Source organism: Aethalodelphis obliquidens, unplaced genomic scaffold (assembly GCF_003676395.1).
Source record: "Aethalodelphis obliquidens isolate GAN/ISIS:26980383/991018 unplaced genomic scaffold, ASM367639v1 scaffold9, whole genome shotgun sequence".
Classification (NCBI taxonomy): Eukaryota; Metazoa; Chordata; class Mammalia; order Artiodactyla; family Delphinidae; genus Aethalodelphis; species Aethalodelphis obliquidens.
In genome coordinates, this window is record NW_020837953.1 from 36,168,030 (window position 1) to 36,193,013 (window position 24,984).

Consider the following 24,984-nt stretch of genomic DNA (forward strand, 5'->3'; position numbering starts at 1 on the left):
TATACAGTAGGTCCTTGTTGTTCGTCTGTTTTATATATAGTAGTGTATATCTGCTAATCCCAAACTCCTAATTTATTCCCCCTCCACCATCCCCTTTGGTAACTATAAGTTTGTTTTCTGTTGGTGAGTCTATTTCTGTTTTGTAAATAAGTTCATTTGTATAATTCTTTTTTAGATTCCATATATGAGTGATATCATGGTATTTGTCTCTCTGACTTCACTTAATATGATAATCTCTAGGTCTATTCATGTTGCTGCAAATGGTATTATTTCATTCAGTTTTATGCCTGAGCCTAATACTCAGACTTCTTGTTGGTCCCAATAAATTCCTTATTTTAGTTCTTACTTCATTGCCTCATTATGAACCCATACATGATGCCTCACCCTTTCCCTCATTCACACCAGTGCGGCGCGGCATGCGGAATCTTAGTTCCTCAACCAGGGATCAAACCTGCGCCCCTTGCAGTGGAAGTACAGACTCTTAACCACTGGACCGCCAAGGAAGTCCCCACACTAGTGGTTTTTTATGAAGAGTCCTGGTGGTGCTAGTGATAGTAATTGTCACTTGAGTTGTATTTGTGTGCCTATCTTTCTGGACACAGTCTCACTGCACTTCACTAGCTGAGTGGCATTCTCATTTACTGGCTACAGAACTAGGAAGTGGGGGTGAAGGGTCATCCTGGGATGTGGATTTTTTTGTTGTTTTTAAACATTTGTAGCATAGATGTGCACATAGCATAAGTGCCTCCATTTTGAGAGTTGAGGAATCTGTAGTAAAATACTAAGTTTTCATGCTTGGTGCTGCTTAGCAGAGTGAAACAATGCCAGAACTCAGACTGTCTTCCTCCTTCGTTCACTGACATTTGGTCTCAGCCCACCTCTCTCATCTTGTCATTTTAGTTTTACAGTTTTGACTAGAAAGCATGGCAGAGCTGAAAGTGATTTCAGGACTTATGCTGCTCCCCTCAGCTTGTCAGAAATTGTAGATGAGCTATTTTTTTTAGATCTTCTAGCTTGATCTGCAGCTCAGTGGAATTTTGTTGCTGTACCTTGTTATCTTGCATTTAAAAAGCATAGTTCTCAACTCTTGCTTTTGCGGACGTCACCTGTCAGTGTACCATGTCCACAGGTGCAGGATACGGGACTTCACTTACAACCTACCCCACTCTTTAGGTTTATATTAAAACTTGTTCCTGAGGTGTTGTGATGGTCGTCATAGCAAACAGATGATAGACATTTATCAAATGTTTACCTTGTGCCTAGTAGTTTTCTAAGTGTATAGATATTAACTCATTTAATCTACACAACAACCCTGAAAGGTCAGTATTACTAGTGTACCGATTGTACTGATGAGTAAGTAAACGGAGGCACAGAGAGGTGAGAGTCGTTTGCTAAAGGGTACCACACTTAATGCATAGGTTTCACCTAGTTATATAATTGTCTGAAATTCTTTTTCTTTGAAAATTTGAAGGACTTACGGTATCTTTCAATGTACCATTTGTCCAAAGCCCTTCTTAGGCAGTTTTTGTCCCTTCCACTTTTGGTAGCTTGTTAAGATCTCTGTCCACAGCATCGTGACACCTCACCCTGTGCAGGTCCTAATTCATTTATTGCTCGGGGGGTTCTGTGGAAGCCATGCACATGTGTGAGGGCAGGGGACTGCCAGCTTCCCTGTTTGGGTGTCCTGGCTGGGCTATTTCACTGGAGAATTCTCACTTTGATTATCCCTTCTTGGACTGCTCAGATTTCTCCATAAGGATCTTTCATTCTCCTGCCTGGAAAATGCAGAGCTGGCTGTCACTTCCAGGGCTGTAAAGAGGAGGGCTTGGGAGTCTCTGCATTCTGTACGGAAACATTCACTTATCCGCATCTCAGCGCACTACCTCTTATCTCAGCTTTGTGTCCCCCAGTGCAGAGGCCTTAGGTTTTATATCATCAGAGAAGCTTGTGTTGTCTTTTGTGGATAGCGGGTGCAGGTATCTGTAGGGTGTATAGAAGGGCAACTCAGAATTTTAACTGCCTCTTAGATAGTCTTTTAGTCTGTTCTCTTCTGGGTACCCCTAATTCCTGGATTTGTGGGGCCAGTTCTGTGTAGTAAGTGGGTTAATGTGTAGTAAATTGGGTTACTTCTTTTGTCAGTTTAGAATTCATTTTTCTTGTCTTATCCATCCACCTTTAAGCTTCTAAAATATTTGTTCCTGTTGTCCCATCTGTTTTCTTTTATCCATCATTATGATTTTGTATCTTTAAAAAAGGTCCCCTTACTGTGGTTTAATGGCGTTTCAGGAGGAACTGGAAGTAAATGCAGTTTTAAAACATTTTTATCAGGCTTCCCTGGTGGCGCAGTGGGTGGGAGTCCGCCTGCCGATGCAGGGGACGCGGGTCTGTGCCCCAGTCCGGGAGGATCCCACGTGCCGCGGGGCGGCTGGGCCTGTGAGCCATGGCTGCTGGGCCTGCGCGTCTGGAGCCTGTGCTCTGTGACGGTGAGAGGCCCGCGTACCGCAAAAGAAAAGAAAGAAAAAAACATTTTTATCTGGAAGTCCATGTTTGCATTTTTATATTTTAAAGCCTGTGTATATTTATGATGGATTTTGTGTGAATTAATAATGGATTATATATTCCATTATATGATTGGCTACTATCATAGAGTTTAGCATTTACTGCAGATATTCCTTATCCATCAGGCTTTCTTATCCATTTCATTTTATATTCATTTAATGGTTAACAACTTCCTTAACTACCTTGTTTATTATACCTGTTTACTAAGCAGCTGAGCAGTTAAAAAAGCAGTTTTTTAATTTATTTTTTTACAAGTTCTTTGGATATTGTGTGCCCCCAAAGTATTAGGGTTTGAACTAGATTTTGTCGGGGAGGGGATTTATCCAGAATCTAAACTCATTGTTAACTAGATTTCTATTTTTACCAGAAGAATCTTTGGGGATTAGGTTATCGAATTATGTTTGGTGAATTCAATCTCTCATGACTAGTTTGATCTTGTATTGGGAGATGTTGCTTACAAAATGATTTTAGTTTATTGGCTTTCTTTTAAGATTTAAGAAGCAATGTTATATATTGCAGGATACAAGTCTAATTTCTAAAAATTCATATGTCACAAGTAAAAGTTTATTGTGGTGAGGTCGAACTATTCAGATACATTAAATCATGGTAGTTATTAAAATGATGTGAAACTAAATTTAGAAACATGACTGGGGTAGAGTAGAGGACTTTCTGATTAATACTGACTTGGAAGTATTTAATATTGACTGCAGTATTTAATTTCTGACTGCAGTGAAGTGACTTGTTAAGATACATTGCTGATTTTAGAAATAAACTTGTGTTCTTCTCTAATTACCTGAGTAATGCACATCTTACAATACAGCCAGTCATAAAGTAAAAGCAACCTTACATCAAAACAAGAGGCAGTGTATCCAGAGAGTCTGTGGAATCCTGTTTAAAATATGTGTTTGTGTATTTGCATTATTGTTTCCTATATTCTCCCTTTATGAACCAGATTGGGTTATAACATATGTATACAGAGGAACGGTCCCTTAAAAAAAAAAAGAAAAAAGGAAACCACTTAAAAAGTATAATTGCCCTGGAGTTCTTTCTTTCTTTTCTTTTTTTTAAATTAATTAATTATTTATTTTTGGCTGTATTGGGTCTTCGTTGCTGCGCGCAGGCTTTCTCTAGTTGCGGCGAGTGGGAGCCACTCTTCAATGAGGTGCACAGGCTTCTCATCGCGGTGGCTTCTCTTGTTGCGGAGCAAGGGCTTTTGTGGCACGCGGGCTCTAGAGCGCAGGCTCAGTAGTTGTGGTTCACGGGGTTAGTTGCTGCGCGGCATGTGGGATCTTCCCGGACCAGGGCTCGAACCCGTGTCCCCTGCATTGGCAAGCGGATTCTTAACCACTGCGCCACCAGGGAAGCCCCAGGATAGCATTTTAAAGTAAGTTTTCATAACCTCAGAGGAAATTTGTTAACAGCCTACTCAGAAATAAAGTTAATTTTTACATTGTGATCTATTTTCTCTGGTAATAAGTATATTAAAGCAAAGTAATCATTTCTTAGGATCTGTCAAAGCTCAATAAGAGGTGACGGATGGAAGTTAAGAAGATGCATTTTGAGGCATTAGAAATTATGGGGTTTAGATGAGAGAGGTCTGGTTTCATATCCTAGCTCCATTATCCACCAGTTGTGGTGACCCTGGGTGTATTAATTTCTCTGATTCTTGGTTTATTTATTGTTATAAAACACATAAAGCAAAGAATCAGGATACTGCATTTAGAAAGCCCCTGGCTTTTTTACTCATGTAAACATGCAAGTATCTTGCCAATGGGGGTAGAAACACATTTTCCTTTGGAAACTTAAAGATGGTTTTCTGGGTAAAGAACCATATAGGTACTATATGCAGTTCACTAATTATCTATTGGGAACAGCTGAAGCAATAAAAACTGGAACCACAAGGACAGTGAGGGGTTGAGTGACGAGAAAGGGCCTGAAATGCCGGAAGTATCAGTCAGCCGGGGAGGGGCTGCTGAGATTGAGGGTCACTGCCATCTGGGCGTTCCTGTGATCTTCAGAGGAAATGAAGGGTAGTGGTGACTAGCACTCTGCTTATTCTCTTCTAGGAATTTTAAAGACCCACGGGGTTCAGGGTGTTTGCAGTAGGAATAGCAAACTAACTGGGTCAATCGACTGGATATGGTTTTACGATTGAACAGTAGATTGCTTTACTATTTAAGCGTGAGTCTCACACAACTTTGAAAATAGCATTTCAGTTCGGGATGAATTTAGTAAAGTAATAAGGTAAAACGGAGAAAATACATCCTGCAGGAAATCGTGGCATTTGAATGTGGGTGGAGATGAAATACAGACGAAATGCTGTTAAACAACCCCTTGGGTGGCACAGGGACACCAGGATCCCTGGAAGCCCTTTTAGTGCTTCCTTCACTGGTAGGAAGAAAGGCCTAGATTAAGGACAAAGGAATGGCTGGCTTGTTTAGAATTAGATGGAATTAAAAGTTTAGAGACTTTGAAACTAAGGAAAGAGAGAGAGAATTACAGTACTTTAGAACAGAAGGAAAAGAGGCCCTACAAATTTGTCTTAAGTTTAAGAAATATAAAATAGATTTTTGGAGGGTATATATTGATTTTTTTTTTTTAACCTTTTCTCTCTACTCCGGCCCCCCCCCCACCCTTTTTGACTTAGGGGAGTTATGCATATCTGAAAATGAAAGAAGGCTTGTTTCTAAAGAGGCTTGGAGCAAACTGCAGCAGTACTTCCCAAAGGCTCCCGAGTTTCCAAGTTACAAAGAATGCTGTTCACAGTGCAAGGTGCTGCACGCTGTCCTGACATCTGTGGAAATTAGAATGCCACCTCCCTGGATTGACTTCCCAGGAGAATTGACATGCACTCTTGGTAGGGGTTAGGGAGGAGGCAGGTCCTGTGCTGTCAGCAGGAGATGGTTGATTGCTTCCTGCTTCCTTCTCTTTCAGATTTTAGAAAGAGAAGGAGAAGAAAATGAAGCCTTGCATAAGATGATTGCAAATGAGCAAAAGACTTCTCTTCCAAATTTGTTCCAGGACAAAAACAGACCATGTCTCAGTAACTGGCCAGAGGTATAATGATTCCCACAAGGGATAGAATTCATCTCACCTTTGTAAGACCCTTGCCAAATTCCTGATGAACAGTGGTTTCAGAACAACTGAGAGCTTCTCTAATTCTCATTTGTATAGTTTTCTTATCCCGGGGATTTTACTCTTAGTTCTGGTTGCTTGGTAGAGGGCTGTATTTCCATTTTATTTATGAAGCTTGAAAGAGGAAAACCACAGTATGTGGAGACATTTTCCCTATAGGATTTAGGTTAAGAATGCAGTGAATTAGTGGATACTTTCATCTGATTTTTCTATTCTAGGACACGGATGTCCTCTACATTGTGTCACAGTTCTTTGTAGAAGAATGGCGAAAATTTGTTAGGTATATACCAAAAATTTTCTATTTCCTTTTTTATTGTTGATTTTATTATTTTTAAGAATTCATGGATCCTGATCGTAGTACCTTACTTTTACTAGCATGTACTGAAAGTTTTATTTTCTAATAATCTAAATGAATAATCCTGAGAAACACATTAATTACTATCATTAAAATATATCTCTAATTTAAAAATAATCATCGTAAAAAAATCTTCTCTTTAGTCATGCAATAGTGAAGTATATTGATCCTCCTTGTTTCATTTGAGTAGAAAACCTACAAGGTGTAGTCCTGTGTCATCAGTTGGAAACAGTGCTCTTCTGTGTCCTCACGGGGGACTCATGTTTACATTTGCTTCCATGACCAAAGAAGATTCTAAACTGTGAGTTTCTTCTCTTCATGTGATTTTTTTTTTTCTTCTAGCGATTAATAGAACGTGTTTAGGAAGTTTCTCGTCTGACATAAAGAGTCTGTTTTAAGAATCTGTTTGAATTGTGGCGTTATTTCCTCTGGTATTCTCTGCTAGGTGGAGCACTAGCCTTTAAAAAAAAAAAAAGACTGCTTCTCCATAAAAATCAAGAGGCTGCCTGAGGCTGCCTTGCTCTTGTTCCTCCCTTCTCCTTCCTGGAGCCCTGCTTTCTCCTTCCAAGCTGCTGGTACCCAGGACAGTGCCTCTAGGTTACATCATATAGAATTTATCCCTCTGTAGCTAAGTTCTTTACTCAACTTCAGTTTTCGAGGTTTAGCCATGTTGATCCATGTATTGATAACTTCAGTCCATTTTGTTTTACTGCTGTTGTAACATTTTTTTGTATGAAAAAACTACTGTTCCTTGTTGATGTATCTTTTCCTTCTTAATTTATTTGTATTAAATATTGGTTTTGATAATTCTGGTTTAGAGATGGAGTATGTCCTTGTGTCTTAAAGCATGTTGTGTTTTTTTGCACAGTATAGCTCTCATATGGCCCAGTGAGTGGCAAATGATACAAAAGCTCTTTGTCGTGGATCATGTAATTAAAATCATGAGAACTGAAGGAGGAGATGCAAACCTTTCAGAAACACAGTATATTTCTGAGCCTAGTAAGTTTTCATATTGCTCTTGGTTTATGTAGTTAAAAGTTGGCGTTTTAAGGGGGAAGGAAAGAGTATGTCAATATTGTATTTTCTACTTAAAGATCATGTGGTGTTCCAAAGTATATTCCGCAGATGGGAAGTATCATATAATTACCTCATTATTAGTATGTTTGTCGACAGTAAATGGATTTCCTTGTTTGCATACAATAGAATACAACGGTTAACAGAAAATATGAGTAATATTTTGATGAATACACTCTGGTAACTTTGATATGTTCTTTTAGATCTTTCATTCTTTGACAGTAATTCCTCAACCACTGCTATTTTTTTTTTTTTTTTAAAGAACTCTGTCCAGAATGTAGAGAAGGGTTATTGTGTCAACAGCAGAGGGACCTGCGTGAATACACTCAAGCCACCATCTACGTCCATAAAGTCGTGGATAATAAGAAGGTACCAGTCCCTCTTGTGGTTGTGCCTAGTAATGATCAAGCTTGCCTTTTGACTTGCTGTTGGATTTTCACTAGGGTTGCCTTATTTTTTTTTGGTGGGAGGGCATTGTGCAGGCGGAGCCATTGGACTAGAACTGAAAAGGAATAGTTATGTGATTTATGTGGATCTAGTCAGTTATTAATCGAAACACAAATATTGGTTGAGTGTCAGCTGTGTGCTAGGAATGGTCTTGGTGCTGGGGATACAGGTGGTGCAGAAGACAGAGAAGTTACCTACCGTCAAGAATATTTGTACCTAGTGAGGTAGATCAAGAATAAGCCCATAAATTCATAAGATAATTTCAGACAAGAACAAGTACTTTGAAGGAAATCTAGCAAAGTAAAGCGAGAGACGGATAGAGGCGGAGGTGCATTGTTAGATAGGGCATGGGTATGAAAGGTGCGTCAGAGGAGGAGTTGTTTTACCTAAGCATTAACTGTCAGAGAGTCAGCCTGTGACGTGTAGTGCAGGCAAAACCGTAAGCCTAATGTGCTCAAGCAACAGAATAAGTTGTATCTAGAGCAGCACTGCCCAGTGGAGCTTTCTGCAGTGATGGAGATGTTCTGTATCTACACCGTAGCCATTAGCCGCATTTGACTGTGGAGCACTGAAATGTGTCTAGGGTGACTTGAGGAACTGAGTTTTTAATTCACTTTAATTTAAATAGCCATGTGTCACCTCTGGCTACCACAGTGGACAGCACTGGTCTAGAGAGAAGTTTCTTCCAAGGAGGGAAAGTGATAGGTGATGAGGGATCAAAATTTATCGGCCTTTATACATCACACCAAGGATTTGGGATCTTAGTCTAAGCGTAGATGTAAGCCACTGGAGTTTCAAGAGAGGTCATGGTGTGTTCTCATTTATGCTTTCAAAAAGTCACCCTGGCCATTGTGTGTGGAGTTGGTAAGGGCATAACGGAAAGAAGGACAGCCAGTTTAGAGCCTCTTGCATTTTTTTTATCTATTAAAGGGTAGGCGAAGTGGACAGATTTGGGTATAATTTGGGAGCAGGGGTGTTGCTGTGGATTGTTTTTGGAGCATTTTCACTATATTAGGAATGACTCTTAGGTAGATCCTGACCTATATCTCTGGACATCTTGTTAATTTGATTCCAAGGTTTTGGGAATTAAAGACAAAATAGAATGTGTTTTATTTGATGATAGTTACCAAACACATTATTTTAGAAGGGTAACTTACAAATTATGCTCTAATGGTCTAGGGTTTTGCTTCACAAGTTGAATTAAGGCCTCATTTCCTAATTTGCTGAGAAAATGAAGTTGAGTAAAAATGTCTCAATTTTTCCCCTAGAATTTTCTTATATCTTTTGTACCTATTAGTGCATGTATATATTGGTATCTAGTACAAAATAGTATCCAATTTAGGTAAAGTTTTATTATTATTTTTTAGTTTGATAGCAGTATTTCATCCATCCTTCATTTTCTCAGTCTCAAGGAGCATTGGGACTCCTGTCTGAACTTGAAAAGGCTTGACGATCAGTGTACTAGGGAAAATGTAGAGCAATTTTGAACTTCTGCAAAATAACATCATTGTAAAATCTGATAACTGTTCTGCAGAGACCGCTTACAGTTATGGCAAACACATTAAATACGAGAATAAATCATAGGATAAGAACTAACATGTTAAAAGAGCACAGAAGAGAGAGAGAGCCCTTGAGTCTTGATCCTCTATCTGATCTATTACCCCACCATTGAAAAAGGTGTGCTTCCTCTTGATAAAGGTGGCCAGTCAAAGCCCCACAGCTGGGCTTCCCTGGTGGCACAGTGGTTGAGAATCTGCCTGCCAATGCAGGGGACACGGGTTGGAGCCCTAGTCTGGGAAGATCCCACATGCTACAGAGCAACTAAGCCCGTGTGCCACAACTACTGAGCCTGCGCTCCAGAGCACGCGAGCCACAACTCCAGAGCCCGCGTGCCACAACTACTGAAGCCCACGCGCCTAGAGCCTGTTCTCCACAACAAAGAGAAGCCACCACAATGAGAAGCCCACGCACTGCAACAAAGAGTAGCCCCCGTTCGCCACAACTAGAGAAAGCCCGCATGCAGCAACGAAGACCCAACGCAACCAAAGATAGATAAATAAATGTATTTTTAAAAAAAAATTTAAAAAGCCCCACAGCCTCCATAGCTCGCCTTCCTAGGGTCTGACCTACTTTTCTGTCTTTTCCTGACACATTCAGGTGATGAAGGATTCAGCTCCAGAGCTAAATGTGAGTAGTTCTGAAACAGAGGAGGATAAGGAAGAAGCTAAACCGGATGGAGAAAAAGATCCAGATTTTAATCAAGTATGTGTTGAAGCTGCTCTTCATTGTTACACCTTTTGCTGTTCTGAGAGCAGTCACTCTGAGCTCTTGGACATCTCTGCGTAGCCTATGCAGGATGTCGGTTCTCAGGACCCCTTTTTTTCCCGCTTTCCTGCATTGGGTAGCATGCTGTAGCTGCCCTGATTTCTCACGAAAAGCCATGGGCTACATTACTCTAGAGTTACTATGTGCTATTAAGCCAGAAAGGCTAAAATATACTGAAATGATTCACTTTTTACCTGGAAAGAAAACTTAAACTGACCCACATCTTGGCTTGTTGCTTAATCATGGAATCTTTGTGTATGAAAAAATTATTAAACTCAGATTCCCTGACTACAAGGAAAACACACAGTAGCCTTTATAATATTGGAGTTTATAGAAGAGACTTTTGGGTCTCTTACATGTTAGGCAAATGACTAGAATTGGCATTAGTCTTTCATTTTTCTTCTATTAAAATTACCTATTTTCTGTGTATTTTGTTATGGTATTTCTACCCCCTTTTATTTGGTTGCTTGATTATATCCTGCATGTTCACAGTGATGTTGGAGAAAAATGTCAAGAACAGGAAATAATGTGGGCATATGTTTGGTTGATATATGATGTAGATAAGTTTAGCTTCTCAAAAAGTCAGACCATTATACACCAGAATATTCTAGATTTACCTTAAATTCATGGAATTTCTACTCTAATTAGAGTTTAGCTTTAATTAACTAGAGATATTTGTGTTCTTTCTTTACTGCTAAAAAACAGTGTAGTCGGATTATGGTTAGCATCCTCCCTGAAGGAATGAAAGTGATAAAATGGCCATCTGCTGTATCTGTTACAGAGCAGAGATTATCTGGGTTTCTTGGCCTCTCTGTGTATACATACTGATACTGTTACTTCATTTTCAACTATGATTAAGAAAGTCTGAAAAGCACTCTTGACTTGAATCTTGGTCTCCCTGAGGAAAGTGTTACTTGTAGCTTCCCAACTGGCATAAAGAGATATGTCAGCATTTGTTGATTTTAAAACACCTTTGGAAGAACAAAGTCAGGCGCTGCTGACCGTGATCAGCCACTCCTCCCAAATTTGTGTTTCAGTCCCTCAGCATTGGAGGGCCCCCTTGTCCCAGTGCTAACCAAATCCATGCATTTTATGGGGATGTAGGTTTTCAGTTTTGTGGGGATATTTTCCTATAATAAATAATGCCCTCGTTAAAATTTATGTACATGTATGCCTTCTGTTCTTGGGATGGTTTTTGAGATTATTGAGTTAAGTAATATGTCTCTTGAATAGGAGTTTGCAAACATAACAAACCTTGTTTGTTGTCGACTTGTTTTATGTTCCCATCTCCTCTACAGTCCATTTTTCAAGTCAGATCTACAAGCTAGTGTATTTGCTTTTTCCATTGATATATTTTAAATAGAAGTGTTTGTGTCCATCCTGATTTAGGACTCCATTCTCTTTCATTTGCTTGGCCGGCAGTACCATGGTAGTTTATTGGTAGTTTGTTTATTAGTGGGAGTATGGTGTAATAATCAGTTGGGAATCCCTATTCTTCTGGTAAACTTTGTAAAGCTAGATATATATCTGTGTTCTTACTGTCCTTACTTCTGTCATTTCAAGCTTTACTTTTCAGCCTAAGAGTTATTTACAAAACTTTTAAAAACGTTTTCAAGTGATTTCGATTTTGGGGAACTTTAACTGTTTTAATGTCTGGTTTTACCTATTATTGTCATACCCACAGCAATTTTTAAATTGCTGTTCTGTTCCTCAGATGCAGATGACAACAGATTTCACTTTTATAAATACGATAGAGAATATTAGTTGGGGAACATTGTTTTTTATGACATAATTATTTTTTGTACTTTCTTTTGTCTTCCTTCTCATTGTTGTATACTCTAGAATGTTTTAAACATTTTTGTCTTGCAAAAAAGGTGTAACCTTCCGTTTTGAAAAGAGTAGTTGGTCCCAGAAGAATGTCAAGAGTTTTCAGAATGTCGGCCTCCTCAAATCTTTTCTTTGTAATACGTTGCACTATCTCAATACAAAGCTTCTGTAATTGCTGTTTTAAATCCCTGTAATATAAAATGATGCATTTCTATTTGTCCTTAATGGAAATGAACAAATCCCCTTTCCTCTTTTCTCTAAGCTAGATCAACCCAGTTCCTTTGACTTTGACCTTATCTACAATTTAGGTTAATAATGTACCCAGTATTGGATATTACTTAGGTAATTGAAAGCCTTCTAAAACCAGTGGATTGCTTTTTGTCAGATAAGTTCGATTTAAATTCTATGGATTTAAAAGAAATTCTGGGAAAGGCTTTTAGACCCATTAAAAAATATATCTTGCTTAATGTTCAGGGCTTTGTTATTTGGTTGTGTTTTATATTTCTAAAGTAAAATTTTAGGTTGTAAGTATTTTCCCTTATATTCCTAATTGTGAAATTTAGGTCCAATTTCACCTTTTCTTGAATAGTTGAGATTGAGAAAAATGTGTCATGAATTTTTTTTTTTTAACTCCCACCTTGTTTCTTATGTTAGAATCATCTGTGTGCCTCTTCAGATGCACAGCTAGAACTGAATCTAGCGTTGTGTAGCACCTAGCCAGTGGCCTATCACCCTGAACAAATGCTCTTCTGTTTACCCCCTGATCCTCTCTGCTTTGTAAATCTCTGGAGCTCCATTGGTGATGCGTGGGTGGCATCTGTGTCCATAATGACCCCTGAACCGCTCTGATTATGCACACCTGACACTCAGTGACAGCTTCGGAAACCAGAGGCAGAACATGGGGGTTACCTCATCCAGATTTAATTAAACCAGGGGAAAAGATTATTTTAAAAATCTTGTTTCATTCATTCCCTGTCCTGGTTAGCAGAATAATCTTGACTGTTAACCTCTTGATGAGGCATTTATTGGAGTATTGTAGAAAGATACTTGGTTCTCGTCTATAAAAGACTGGTACAATATATAGTATATACCCATATGTATGCCTGTACTTTTTGCTGAACCATCTTTAGGTAAATTGTGCACATCATGGCATTCCACCTCCAAGTTCTTAAACCAGCTTATCAGTAAAGACAGTGTCCTGTTTACCCAACCTCAGATTTCTTCACCTGCCCCAAATGTGTCTGAAGCATTGTTCCCTCCTCAAACCAGCATACAATTAAGATATGCATTGTTTTGTATCAGTTTAGACTGTTATCCAGAACAGTTATCCTGCCTCCGCACCCCTTTCTTTCCCTTTTGACACTGACTGGATTAAATTTAATAATCTTAAAAATTTTTCGGTTCATCATAATTGTGTCTTTCTAAGGTCAAACTTATTTTGCTTTTAAATCTCCTTTTTATAATACATACATTTTAAAATCCTGGAGCTTATATGCAGTTAGAAGTGTATTTTGTCGTTTAATTTTTTCAGTTTTGTCTGAGCCTACTAAGAACCTCCAGCGAGTTCCTATTCACTGTTGATATTGAATTTCAAATGGTTAACAGTCTGATAAATAAATTGCTTTTGCTTGCCTGATGAACTTTATGAGCACGGGTCACAGTGTGGGTAATTTCAGTGCTTTCTTTTTTTTCGGATCTTTATTATAGAGCAATGGAGGAACAAAGCGGCAAAAGATATCCCATCAAAATTATATAGCCTACCAAAAGCAAGTTATTCGGCGGAGTATGCGACATAGGAAAGTTCGTGGTGAAAAAGCTCTTCTTGTTTCTGCTAATCAAACATTAAAAGAATTGAAAATTCAGGTGAGGAGAATATAGCTTTTGTTTAATTATGCTCTGAACTTGGAGGACCTTCCCGAGTTTCTGCTTTGCACCTAAGTATTAGGCCATTGAGAGAGGGCTTTTTTGAGTTTAGAATAATGCTTGCAGGGTCACCAAATTAAAATAACTCTTTCTTTAGAAAGAGTTTCAAAGTTTTCAAAATAAGCCAAGAATCTTTCTGTGAAGATGAAAAGTATTTTGGGGATTCTGAAAACTTGAGCAGGTTCTGAGTAGCTTTCCAATAATAATGAGAAATGTTGAGAGCCATTTAACTTGTTACGTGTTGAGGTGGTTCTTTTTGGAGGTTCATTTTAGATCGTTCCCACTCTATCCCCCCCGCCCCCTCCATTGCTTTTGCACATCAACACAGTGGATGCATTATGAAAATGCCTCACGATACTGTTGTTTCCTGGTAGCAATACTAAAGTACTATAAATGAGCATGCCAATGGGACATCTCAAAACCCAGGAAAAAGAGGCTGATAAATTCAAGATGTACATGAAAAAAAATCTGGCCTCTTATCTGTTTTAGTCACTGATACGGATCCCAGAAGTTGACCGAATTTCCCTCTCTGCTGCTTTCATGCGGCCTGGTTTACTGGTTCTGCATTTTCCCTCACTGCTGATACTTATCGTTGTAATTGAGGCAAAAGTATAGGCTTCCTTTGAGGGTGTGATGTGTTCCAGATTGTCCCGGGAACAGTATTTCCCTTGGTTGAACCCATGGCTCTGAAAATAAATGTGTTGGCCTGATAGCTTTACTCTGTTATTGTAGCTTTTACATCTGAGAAAGCTTGTTTCTATCACCGGCGTTCTGCCTGTCAGTGGTAAACCTCGAACATTCAAAACCTTTAAATTACAAAAAGAGCCCCTGTGGATAAAGACATTTTCAAAGCCTGTGCTGCTTTTTATTGTGGACTACCTTTTTAAAGAATAAATCAAAAGTCAGCAGAAATAACCTCTGTCTGTGAGCATGTTACCTGCACAAATGAGTTGCTAGAAGGCAGCAGCTGTTCACAGGACAGCCCCCAAACGCGCTCTCCTTGGATGGCTCCTTTGCCGTGTCCCTCCTCTCATCTCCCGTCCTGGCTTCGAGGACCACTGTGATCTAAACAGTCCAAAGAAAGGGCAGTGAAGTGTAATTTCCCTTCAGTGATCCGTGGTGGTAGCTTCGAAAGCTCCCACTAGATGGGACCTTTTTGCCCAGCAGCCTGAGCACTGTTAGAGCTTGTGGTGGGCGTGCATGTGAGCCTCAGCCGGTGGTGGGGGGTGACTTTTTAAGCATGTAGTGCATTTTTTTTATGTTTCATGGAGCCTGTCCTCTAGGGTATACTACATTTCCAAGTTAATAGGATGGCAACTACACCCATTTATAGTTGCTTAATTCATCCACCTATGAGGCCATAAAGTACAATTTATCCATCTCCTTTCTCGGAATATGCTTGGTGTTTAATTGTCTTATTCCATTTTCCCAAAGAGAGGTTTTGAGTGGGTAGTATTGCTTGCTTTAGAAAGGAGGGAATTTTCCTTATTTCACTTTCCTTATTGCATTTCCTTATTTCAGCCACACACTCACACCCCCGTGGCAAGCAGCATGGAGCCGCTCACCTTGTAGGAACAGAGTTTTCATTGTTCCTTTTATGCCTCACAGATCCACAGTGCTGCACCCGCTTGTTAAACAGACCTATAGAATGTTAATTCTTCTGAAGCATTCTCCTAGCACTTACGGTTTATGAATTATTATTATACAGGGCACAGGCCTCCATGCCTTTGGCCTGTTCCCTCATTCTGAAATACCGTTTTCTCCTCACTAGTAAGCACTGTTCATCTTTCACAACATCTTTTCTGCAAAACCTGTCTTGGCCTTCAGCCACACAGCTAACTGCTCCTCTCTGCGTGCTCCGCTAGGAGCAATGTGTACTTTCTGCCACCGTCTTCACTGCTTGGGTTTGTCCTCTCGACCTCTCCGGGGTGGGATTATTCACTTTATATTTCCAGTACCTAGCACGGTAGTCAGCACATGGTGTGATAAATCTTCATGAGTTGTTGAATGAATTGAAATGTCCTTGTCTGTGCACTCAAAATATAAAATATGAGCCTCCACCCCTCAGAGATGGAACTCGTGTCTAGAGGTATTTGCGGTTGGTCCAATGTTGTGTGGTGGTGCAAAGACCCTGTGCATCCCACTTAGGCGTGTGAACTAGCATTCCTACAGTCATGCAGCTGTGACATTGCCCACATTAAGTTGGTATCAGACACTTCCTCTGTAACTGTGCTTTCTTCTTCATGGGTCATATTTACTGACTGGGGCTGTTGCCTCTGCCTGATGCCCGTGTGCTGGGCTGCCTTCGGTAGAACTGTCCCGTCGTTACTTCTCATGTACCAGAAATAGGCTCATTGCTTCATACACAGATCATTGATGATGTCACTGCACTGTAGCTACAGATCCCTGTTTAATCAGTCTCTGCTTGCTTCTGAGAGCCTGATGTCCTTTTGAGAAGTCCAATTATGAACCTGGCCTAACAGTTAGGGAGGAGGCCAGTGTTGTTATCCCTGTTGTTATTTACCTGTGTACTATTATTAAAATCACTTTTCTGGTCACAGTCTTCCCAGCTGGAAAGCTCTTGGGCCCAATCATATACACAGTTGGTTCAGGGCTGCTTGTTTTGTCTTTCCAGATTTTTCAAAGAGTAGAGGAATAGAGTGCATAAAAGGGTAGAATGGTTTCCCTGTAACGTGGATATTGGTGTAATGAGATGCATGTAATGGAACATATTCAAGGAGTATGGCACTCAGTTATGCAGCATAATAAAATGAATACTCTAGAATACACCCAAGTGAAGAATTAGAATGTATCATTGAAGGGTACCTATGTGTGCCTCTCTGAGCCCAACTCCTCCTTACTTCGCACTGGTATTTACTCCCTGGACGTGATAAAAATTTTTCTGAATTTGAAAACAATGTTTAAGTATTATGCACAATAGTCTTTCTGAATGTATTCAACTTTTAAGACTTGGTTAGAACTGGGCTGGAGTATATGGCCCCTACCCTTAAGAAATTCATATTCTGGTTCCTAGAGGCAAGACTCGGTCTAAGAATATGTGACAGGCCCAATGGCTGAATTTTGTAGTCCGGCTGCTCACTAAGGGGATCAAAACGAGAAGAGTCCAGATAGCCTTCTGGTTAATTTAGAGATGGTCTTATGAAAGAATTTGGAATTGACTTGGTTATTAAAACGATGTGGAACCTGGGCATGATAGGAGTGACAGTGACGGCCTTGCTCAAGCCTTATTACCAGAGGAGCTGTCAGCCCAGCCCCACCTTCTGCTCCTTTGTTTTCTCCGCACCCCAGCCCGTGGAGAGGTGGTAAGATGCAGAAGACAAGGTCCTGTGGGTATAATTGTCTCCTAATTCTCTATCAGGCCTCCTAAGAATGTTCTCAGATGTATTGGAATTAGAGTCTCAATAGGAATTTAGCAAGCGAGCTGACTGTAAACTGTTGTATCTTTTGTATTCTGAAGTCTTTTATTTTGCCCTCAGAATCTATGCATTATTTCTTCAAATAGGGTATAAGTCTCAGTGTTTTGCTTTACACAAACTTTGTTTCCTTTATATTGGCACAGATCATGCATGCATTTTCAGTTGCTCCTTTTGACCAGAATCTGTCAATTGATGGAAAGATTTTAAGTGATGACTGTGCCACCCTCGGAACCCTTGGCGTCATTCCCGAATCTGTCATTTTGTTAAAGGTAGGTAACAGCTCTTTACCTGAGGGATTCTCATGTGTAAACCGCGTGCAGTGGTCGTTACAGTTACCTCAGGTTCTCGGCAGGGTGTGGTAAGAAGCTTCTGCTATGAGAGTTTTGCTGGCCTCTACATTCTCCATCTCTGGATGAGCCATGAGAGACTTAGAGGAGGTCACAACATCATTGGGTCTTGTGGGGTTTAATAATTCTTGTTTAAAATAATCTAGATTTAACCTCCTCCGTAACTTTTGGATCAGCGAATTACTTAACCATATTTCTACTATTAAAGCATCTCCACCTTTCCTCATAAGTACAGGAAACGGACATAAGACACAAGTCTTGGCCACAGTAGTCAAAATACTTTTGGTTGGCTTAATGGGATTCTTGTCCAGGGTATGGAAATTGGCTTTGGGGAAGAATGGATTTAGGAGAGGTAGGTGTGTTTCAGAAAGTAGGGGCTTCTGAGACTTTGTCACAGAAGAAGAATCATTCAACCAGCCTCTTTAGACCAACCCTGCCTTCCCTCAGGGCCTGATTTCGTCACTTTCCTTTGCCTCTTTTGTTTCTTTATGGCTAGAAGCATGCCCCCTGCATGATGTGATGGAATATTTTTCAGGTTTTGAACTGTGAAATATGTTTTTCATACGGTAGAGCCTCAATTCTGGTCAGATAAAGTTAGGCCCTGGAAGTGGTCATGCAGACCCATATCTACCCCTACACACACACACCCCTACACACACACACACACACACCCCCTCACCCTGCTACCTACCCCCTGGAAATGATGATGCAGGCCCATATCTACCCCCCCCCCCCACACACACACCCCTCATCCTGCTACCTACCCCCTTCCTGTTTGCTTTTCTTGGAACTGTAGGTTCTGTGGAATTATTTTGAAAGCCTCTTTGGTTTGCTGAATCCTAAGGACGCCGTGTAAAATCCTAGAAACAGCCTGTGTAATTAAAGCTTTTGTACTTCAGATGGGCAGCTAGAGTCCATATTGGACATTGTCCTCTTGGCCCTTGCAGCTAATCCCACCGCAAGCTCAGACTCAGTGCTGGCTTCTGCCTTAACAAGGACGTGGGCATTTGTTGCTTGATGTTGAGGCGGGATGAAAATGTATTTTTAACCTAATTGGCATTTTTAGAGGACCATTCGGACTGCCAACTTACGCTGTCATCACTGGCACCTTAAGTCATATCAGTTAGATCAGTGTTTAGTAACTCAGGGTATCTGAACCTTTCTGCATCTAAAGGTATTTGAGGAGCAGGAAGACAGTGCCACATCCAATGTGCAGTCTGTGCGGTTATCAGGGTATTGAGTCTAGACCCACCATTGACAAGGCATCCTTTGTTAATCCTGGACATTGCCAGCTCTGGTTTGAACCCTGTTTTCCACTGGACAGTGTTTGTATTTGTGTCTTGGAGCAACACACCGGTGGGCTCGGGACCAGCCTTTCGTGTGAGGTGGGTGGGACGTTATCCTCCTACTGGCTTCCACTCCCTTGTGGTTTTGAATTGTTTTCATTTGTTTTCTAGGCTGATGAACCAATTGCAGATTATGCTGCAATGGATGATGTCATGCAAGGTAAAGACCAACTTGTTTTGGGAATTTGTTGAGGAACTTGTTAAAGGAAGGTGGGATTATAGTTACTGATGCTTTCGTCTACAGTGCTTTTACTTTTAAACTTGAACAGAGCTTCTACATGTTAAGGTAGAATCTTACATTATTGCTCTGAAAAGATCTTAGTAAGAACGATATCTATGAAAATTTAGAAAGTGGAGAAAAACAGTACTAATTTACCATAGGAAACAAATGAATGTAAGCCTGCAGGTGAAAGAGGTCAACAAAAAGCAAAGCTAATTCAAATTGCAGAACCTCAGACAGGTACAGAGGAATTGGATGCCCTAGGTGCCTTTGAGCGTAAGAGTGAGGTCTAAACCTAAAGGCTGGTTGGAAGCTGTATAAGAAGCAGTTAGCTCACTACCTTGCAGATCCTCACAGCCCTTCCCTCATGTCACTGCCTCTTCTCAACCTGTAGAGTTTGTGTTTCAGCTCTTTGAAGAAATTAACCTAGAAGGGTGATAATGAGGCCCATTACCTACCAAACAGGGAGATCACCCACCAGCTCTTTCTTCAAATACTGGCAGCCCATCCCTTACCTCCCATAGTCGAGGGAAGGGATGATCCTCTGGGGAAACGGGCAATTCAAGAAAACAGCCTACATATATTTTTAAAGAGTGTTTCATCTCCCAGGTACCCTTGGGTTAAGCCCACCACTGCCCACCGAACAGTTTTTAGACATCTGTTTAGTACCTCACACTTAAATAGGTGGAAATGGACAGCTAGAGAGCACCAGACAGTTGAGCAAAGAGCATGAAACCAAAAGACGTCAGTCAACAGACAGAAAAAAAAGGAGCCCAGAGAAAATAGACAACACAGGAAGAATAAGAAAGCTTAAAAATTAACTATAAACAATACGAGAGAAAGAGCAAAATAGTCTATGTGTAAGGAACATTCAGAGAATAGAAAATAATTCATGAAAATTAAAAATGGGTGCACCAAGGGCCTGGTACAATAAAGTATAAATCTAGGGATAAGAAGACCCGAAAAGCATCTAGAGGTATGGAAGGAAAAACCACATTCACAGGATGAAGAGTCAGGAAGACAAACTAATGGACCAGTGCCCACAAGATTCTGAGGAAGAGTGAGTTTGAATCTAGAATTCTGTAACTAGACAGACTTTATTTTAACTTCACACTTGATGGCTCTTTGAATGTAAGACCTCAAATTTCTCACACACACCGTTTGCTGAGATACTCTGGGAGGGTGTGCTCTGTTAAATGAGAGAGTAAATCAAGAAAGAAGTCAACAGGGCTTCCCTGGTGGCGCAGTGGTTGAGAGTCCGCCTGCCGATGCAGGGGACGCGGGTTCGTGCCCCGGTCCGGGAAGATCCCACATGCCGCAGAGCGGCTGGGCCCGTGAGCCATGGCCGCTGAGCCTGCGCGTCCGGAGCCTGTGCTCCGCAACGGGAGAGGCCACAACAGTGAGAGGCCCGCGTACCACAAAAAAAAAAAGAAAAAAAAAAAAAGAAAACAGTGGAACCCAAAAACATGGATCCAGCATAGGAATAGATGCCCTAGAAGCTGGTGAGGGGGAAATTCCAGGATGGAAGCTCTGCAGCAGGTGCTGAGCACACCCGATCCAGATTGGAGCAGTGGGATGCAGGCTTTGGCAAAGGATGTCCCCTGGGAAGAGTGGAAGTGATAGATGGCTGTCTTGAGGTTTACAGCTCTTTCAGAGTTTACACTTGAATTGGAGATAGTACAGAGAAAATGAAACACATAAATAATGCAGCAGTTACCAACCCCAGAAAGACAAAGTCATACCAGACAGGAACTATAACCAAGGTACACCAGGGAGTTCAACTGTGAGCAGTATTATGGAATAAAAAATAATGTAAACATTGGAGATTAGCTTAGCAAAAAATGTCACTTTCAGGAGGATGGGTTCCGGGGGCAGGTGGTATGTAAGAGGTGGGAGAAGAACTAAATTTTTCTTTCCGTGAAATTATTAGATAGTATCTAAAATTATGAATTAGCAATATAAGCATGTTATTTAGAAATACAGAGGTTAAATACCAGAAGTGGCTGCAAGGGCTGAAAGTGGTTCCTTCTAGAGTGTGGGAATGGGAGGCGGAGGGGGGGAGAGGGCGATGGCCACATGGTTTTCTCCAGCCCCTCCCCCCATCATGCAGAATGTTGGCTCCAGTTATAACCCTTGTTCTCCCAGTATTTGTCTTTTGAGTGATGCATATGTATTGCTTTGATAAAATAAAAACAAAGAGAAAGATTTTCATTTGATTATTATCTATAACTTCAAAGGTAATGTTTATTGGTGAATAAGGTAATTAAAAGTTATTTTAAACTTTTCATCTTTAGGCATTGAAGTGAACTTATTACTGTCGGTAGTGACAATCTTTTCAATTTGGAATTCTGTTTTTTTCCTTCCAGTGTGTATGCCAGAAGAAGGGTTTAAAGGTAAGTTACATTTGTCACGTTTTGTTCATGAATGTCAGAGTCATACTCTAATTTTCTATTAAAGTGAAGCCTATGATTTGATTTTAAAATTTAATTCAATCTGAGTCTCATGACTGAAATTAATTTTAGTTAAATGCATTTTTTATTCAAGCTTCTTCATTATCTGCATCAGCACTCAGGCCTCAGGCCTCAAATAGGGCCTGTGTGATAGACGTATCTACTTCCAGATGTCCATTCTGCTTTTTCTTTCTCATTTCGGGGGGGGCAGTTGGGGAATTAGCTGGTGGCATTTTGATTTTTATACTTAACCTTTTCAAATTCCTCCTGTCAGTCCCATCTTAGAGCAAAACAGTTTGTATGTAACTGATAAGAATTAGAGGAGAAGAATCTGCTGAATTATATTAGGTTCAGTGAAAAGGTTTCATCGATCTATTTAGAATTAGGCATTTTTTGGATTATTACTTTAAATGGATAAACGGCAGTGCCTTCTACTACATCTTGGCCACTATAGTTGTGCACATAGTCGAATCCAGACCTTTGACATTTACAGATTTAACTGTTGCCAGTTTGATTCTATGTGTCCTAGTCCAGAGGTCCGTGACAGGTTGCAACTTTGCCCAAGAATGAGGTTGAATCGAATACCGGGGTTTCTTTGCTAAAGCGAACAAGTGAGCCATGCTACTGGCCTAAGTGAAGCCTCCCTCTCAGTGCGGCTTTTTGTCTACACGTTCCCACTACACAGAAACTCCTGATGTGGTTAAAACAAAACAAATAAAGCAAAAAATTTATTTATGCAAAATGGCCATCCAATGAAAGCATGAGTAAAATGCGATGAACTTGTGTGAAGACAACTAACAGCCGCACGGCTCTCAACAGGAAGGTGCTTTAGCGGAAAACCTGGAGTCTGCTGATACTTTCTCTTACCCTTCAACGTCAAAAGGCTTCTGTGCTCATTTATTAAGTTGGATATTCCCTGTTGGTGATGCGTTCTTGGCAAATGGAATATATGAACTCTTACCTTGCAGTTCACAACTGTACCTCCACATGTGTTTCTTTTCCCAGGTACTGGTCTTCTTGGACATTAATCTTTTTGAACATTTGCTGACTGCTAAGAAATGACCAGAAAGGAAGAGGAGTTTGACATGTTAGGGCATTACAGAAAAAGTGGATTTAAGAATTAAACCATTACATGACTCCTCCGCAAGGCAGAAAACCATTCAAAAGTGACTGTCCCCAAATGCCTTATGTCAGATAAAGCAGATTGCACTGAAGGCCATCAGACTTGAAGGAAATGTTTGAAATTTTATATTTAAGGGGGGTGGGGGGGGGGAATGGGCAAGTAAAGACTGAAAAAGTTTAGTAGCAGTATCAGTAAATCATGTTTACATATGAGATTTATAGGCACGGGAGGGAATAAAAGTTCTGTTATATTTCCTTGCTTGAGTTTCATACCAGATGCATTGGTCCATAAAGAATTTGTATCACAGTAGATGGGACAACATTCTGCTCTGAACTAAAAGTAATTCTTTAGAGACATAACCTGCTTACCAATACCTGTCTTTGATTCATATTTTACTTTCAATAAAGCATGAAAGTGAAGAACTTGCCGTAATTGTGGAAAAGTGTCTTCAGAGTAGATTCCTCTCCGTGTCGGCTCCAGTGCACCTGCCTCACATCCTGCCCGCTGGTCTCTGACTTGGTGCTGGGAAAGGAGGGTGCACCTGCGTGTCTCCTGCAATGAGCCAAGGGATTGTGTCTCACTGGTGTCTTCAAAGGCTTTTTATTTCCATGCATTTCAGAAAGGATGGCGAATGTATTACATGTCATAGCATCCTCCAGTTTTACTGTTATTAAAAAGTGGGAAATCAAATACACCTTGCACTTTTGAGAAGTCTGACCACCTTATCTGAAGAGTAAAATGGCCTGAAATACATTTGGAAACTAACACGGTTCTTATATAAAGTTTCTTCTGCCCATCCTCCAAGTCCGCCATTTCTTGGATCTCACTTCTCTTGTTTTGAAAGCATTCTTCCGAAACACCCAGAAAGGATCTTTTAGATCACATTGTTCAAAAATGAAAAAAAAATGTGCACGTGGAGTGTGCCCTGTCATCAGCTCAGGATTGTTGGTTAGCAACACGTGACCAAAGCAGGATTCGTTAGGATATCGGAGGATTTTCAAAGGAGTTAAGACTGGAGTTTGTTTCACTGTTTCCTCTGAGTACGTATGTACAACTTTTCGGCTGAGATGCTGACTCAGGCGTCTCTCTTGCTAACACTTTATTTAGCCCTGGGTTTTGCTGGGCTTTTTTTTTTTTTTTTTTAACCCCTCCCTTTTCTGAAAATTTAAACTGAAATACCGGATGGGGGTGTCAGGCTTCAATTTGAGGACCAGTAACCTTGGCAGCATCCCCTTTGAATAGATCTTTTTATCAGAATAATTATGGCTTTTTGGTAAGATTACAACTTCTTACCTGAGTTACCCCTCTGTGTTTGCAGTGTCTTCAGTCTGTACCCCCTGGGGAGGCAGGGGGTGTTTAATGAGTCTGTGTGGGAGAGTGCACTGCACACAGGACCCTCACAACCCATTCTAGGAACCTGTGGGCCCCACCCTCAGGTCGGCAAAGGGAAAGGAAGGACTTGAGGTCCAGGTCGTGAGCTAATCCTCATTTTTAGATCCCAACACCTGCAGTCCCCCGCCCCCCAATGGACCTGAACATAAAATAATAACATGCCAAGCAACTACTACTTTCCAAGGGTAAAAACTTGTGTGCAAGTTCACTTAGTACGTGATGCAGCTGCTTCCTCCTCCCTGTAAAGAAGCTGTTTGTCCAGAGAAGTTTCTTCCTGGGGATTGACATAAGCATGTCAGTAGTCACCCAGAAATCTGATGTATTTCCCCAGTTTGCTGTTAATAACAGCTTTAAAATGTGTAACCTGAGTCTCTTTTTTCCTCATGCAGTGGTACAAAATAACAGCCTGTGGTAGGTCTTTCAGGCTGATGACCCAGTACTGGCTCCCTTATTGATCTGCACAGGTGGTGGGAGCGGGGTGGGCCCTGTGTGAGCAGGTGATGCTCGAGCAGTTCTGTCTCCTGCCCCCACACCTTAACCGTGTGCTACCAGCACTACACTGCTCAGAGTGACGTCTGTGGCCCCACAGTACCAGCAGCACTGCGAAGCTGTATTAGAAATGCACGTTTTCGGGCTTCCCTGGTGGCGCAGTGGTTGAGAGTCCGCCTGCCGATGCAGGGGACACGGGTTCATGCCCCGGTCCGGGAAGATCCCACGTGCCGCGGAGCGGCTGGGCCCATGAGCCATGGCCGCTGAGCCTGCGCGTCCGGAGCCTGTGTTCCGCAACGGGAGAGGCCACAACAGTGAGAGGCACCGTGTACTACAAAAAAAAAAAAAAAATGCACATTTTCAGGCCTGAGACCCACTAAATCTGCATGTGCAAGCCGCCCCTGTTGGGAAGCCTTGGGCTGGGCCCTCTCCCGCCCACGGTCAGTCGGCAGAGTTACACAGTCATGTATACGTGTATTTAGTGGCCCTCACCACTTTGTACGGGGAAAACAGGTACAACATGTAGCCTAAAATC

The 24,984-nt window shown here is 41.0% G+C and overlaps 1 protein-coding gene across 9 annotated transcripts in view; it reads left to right on the top strand.

Moving 5' to 3' along the window:
- Positions 1-23,491, top strand: part of USP48 (ubiquitin specific peptidase 48) — a 67,008-nt gene extending 43,517 nt beyond the window's left edge. For 7 of the 9 annotated variants that reach the window (XM_027109838.1, XM_027109839.1, XM_027109845.1 and 4 more), the window contains 12 exons: positions 5,207-5,331; positions 5,494-5,616; positions 5,913-5,974; positions 6,240-6,350; positions 6,918-7,048; positions 7,386-7,492; positions 9,728-9,832; positions 13,430-13,585; positions 17,226-17,351; positions 18,887-18,935; positions 21,362-21,388; positions 22,451-22,995. In XM_027109838.1, coding sequence (XP_026965639.1) covers positions 5,207-5,331; positions 5,494-5,616; positions 5,913-5,974; positions 6,240-6,350; positions 6,918-7,048; positions 7,386-7,492; positions 9,728-9,832; positions 13,430-13,585; positions 17,226-17,351; positions 18,887-18,935; positions 21,362-21,388; positions 22,451-22,473 — 1,145 coding nt within the window. In that variant the 3' untranslated portion in view covers positions 22,474-22,995. Of the gene's footprint in view, positions 1-5,206; positions 5,332-5,493; positions 5,617-5,912; positions 5,975-6,239; positions 6,351-6,917; positions 7,049-7,385; positions 7,493-9,727; positions 9,833-13,429; positions 13,586-17,225; positions 17,352-18,886; positions 18,936-21,361; positions 21,389-22,450 lie in introns of those variants that run through there. The other 2 variants (XM_027109840.1, XM_027109847.1) reach the window with 2 other exon arrangements.
- Positions 23,492-24,984: the final 1,493 nt, after the last annotated feature.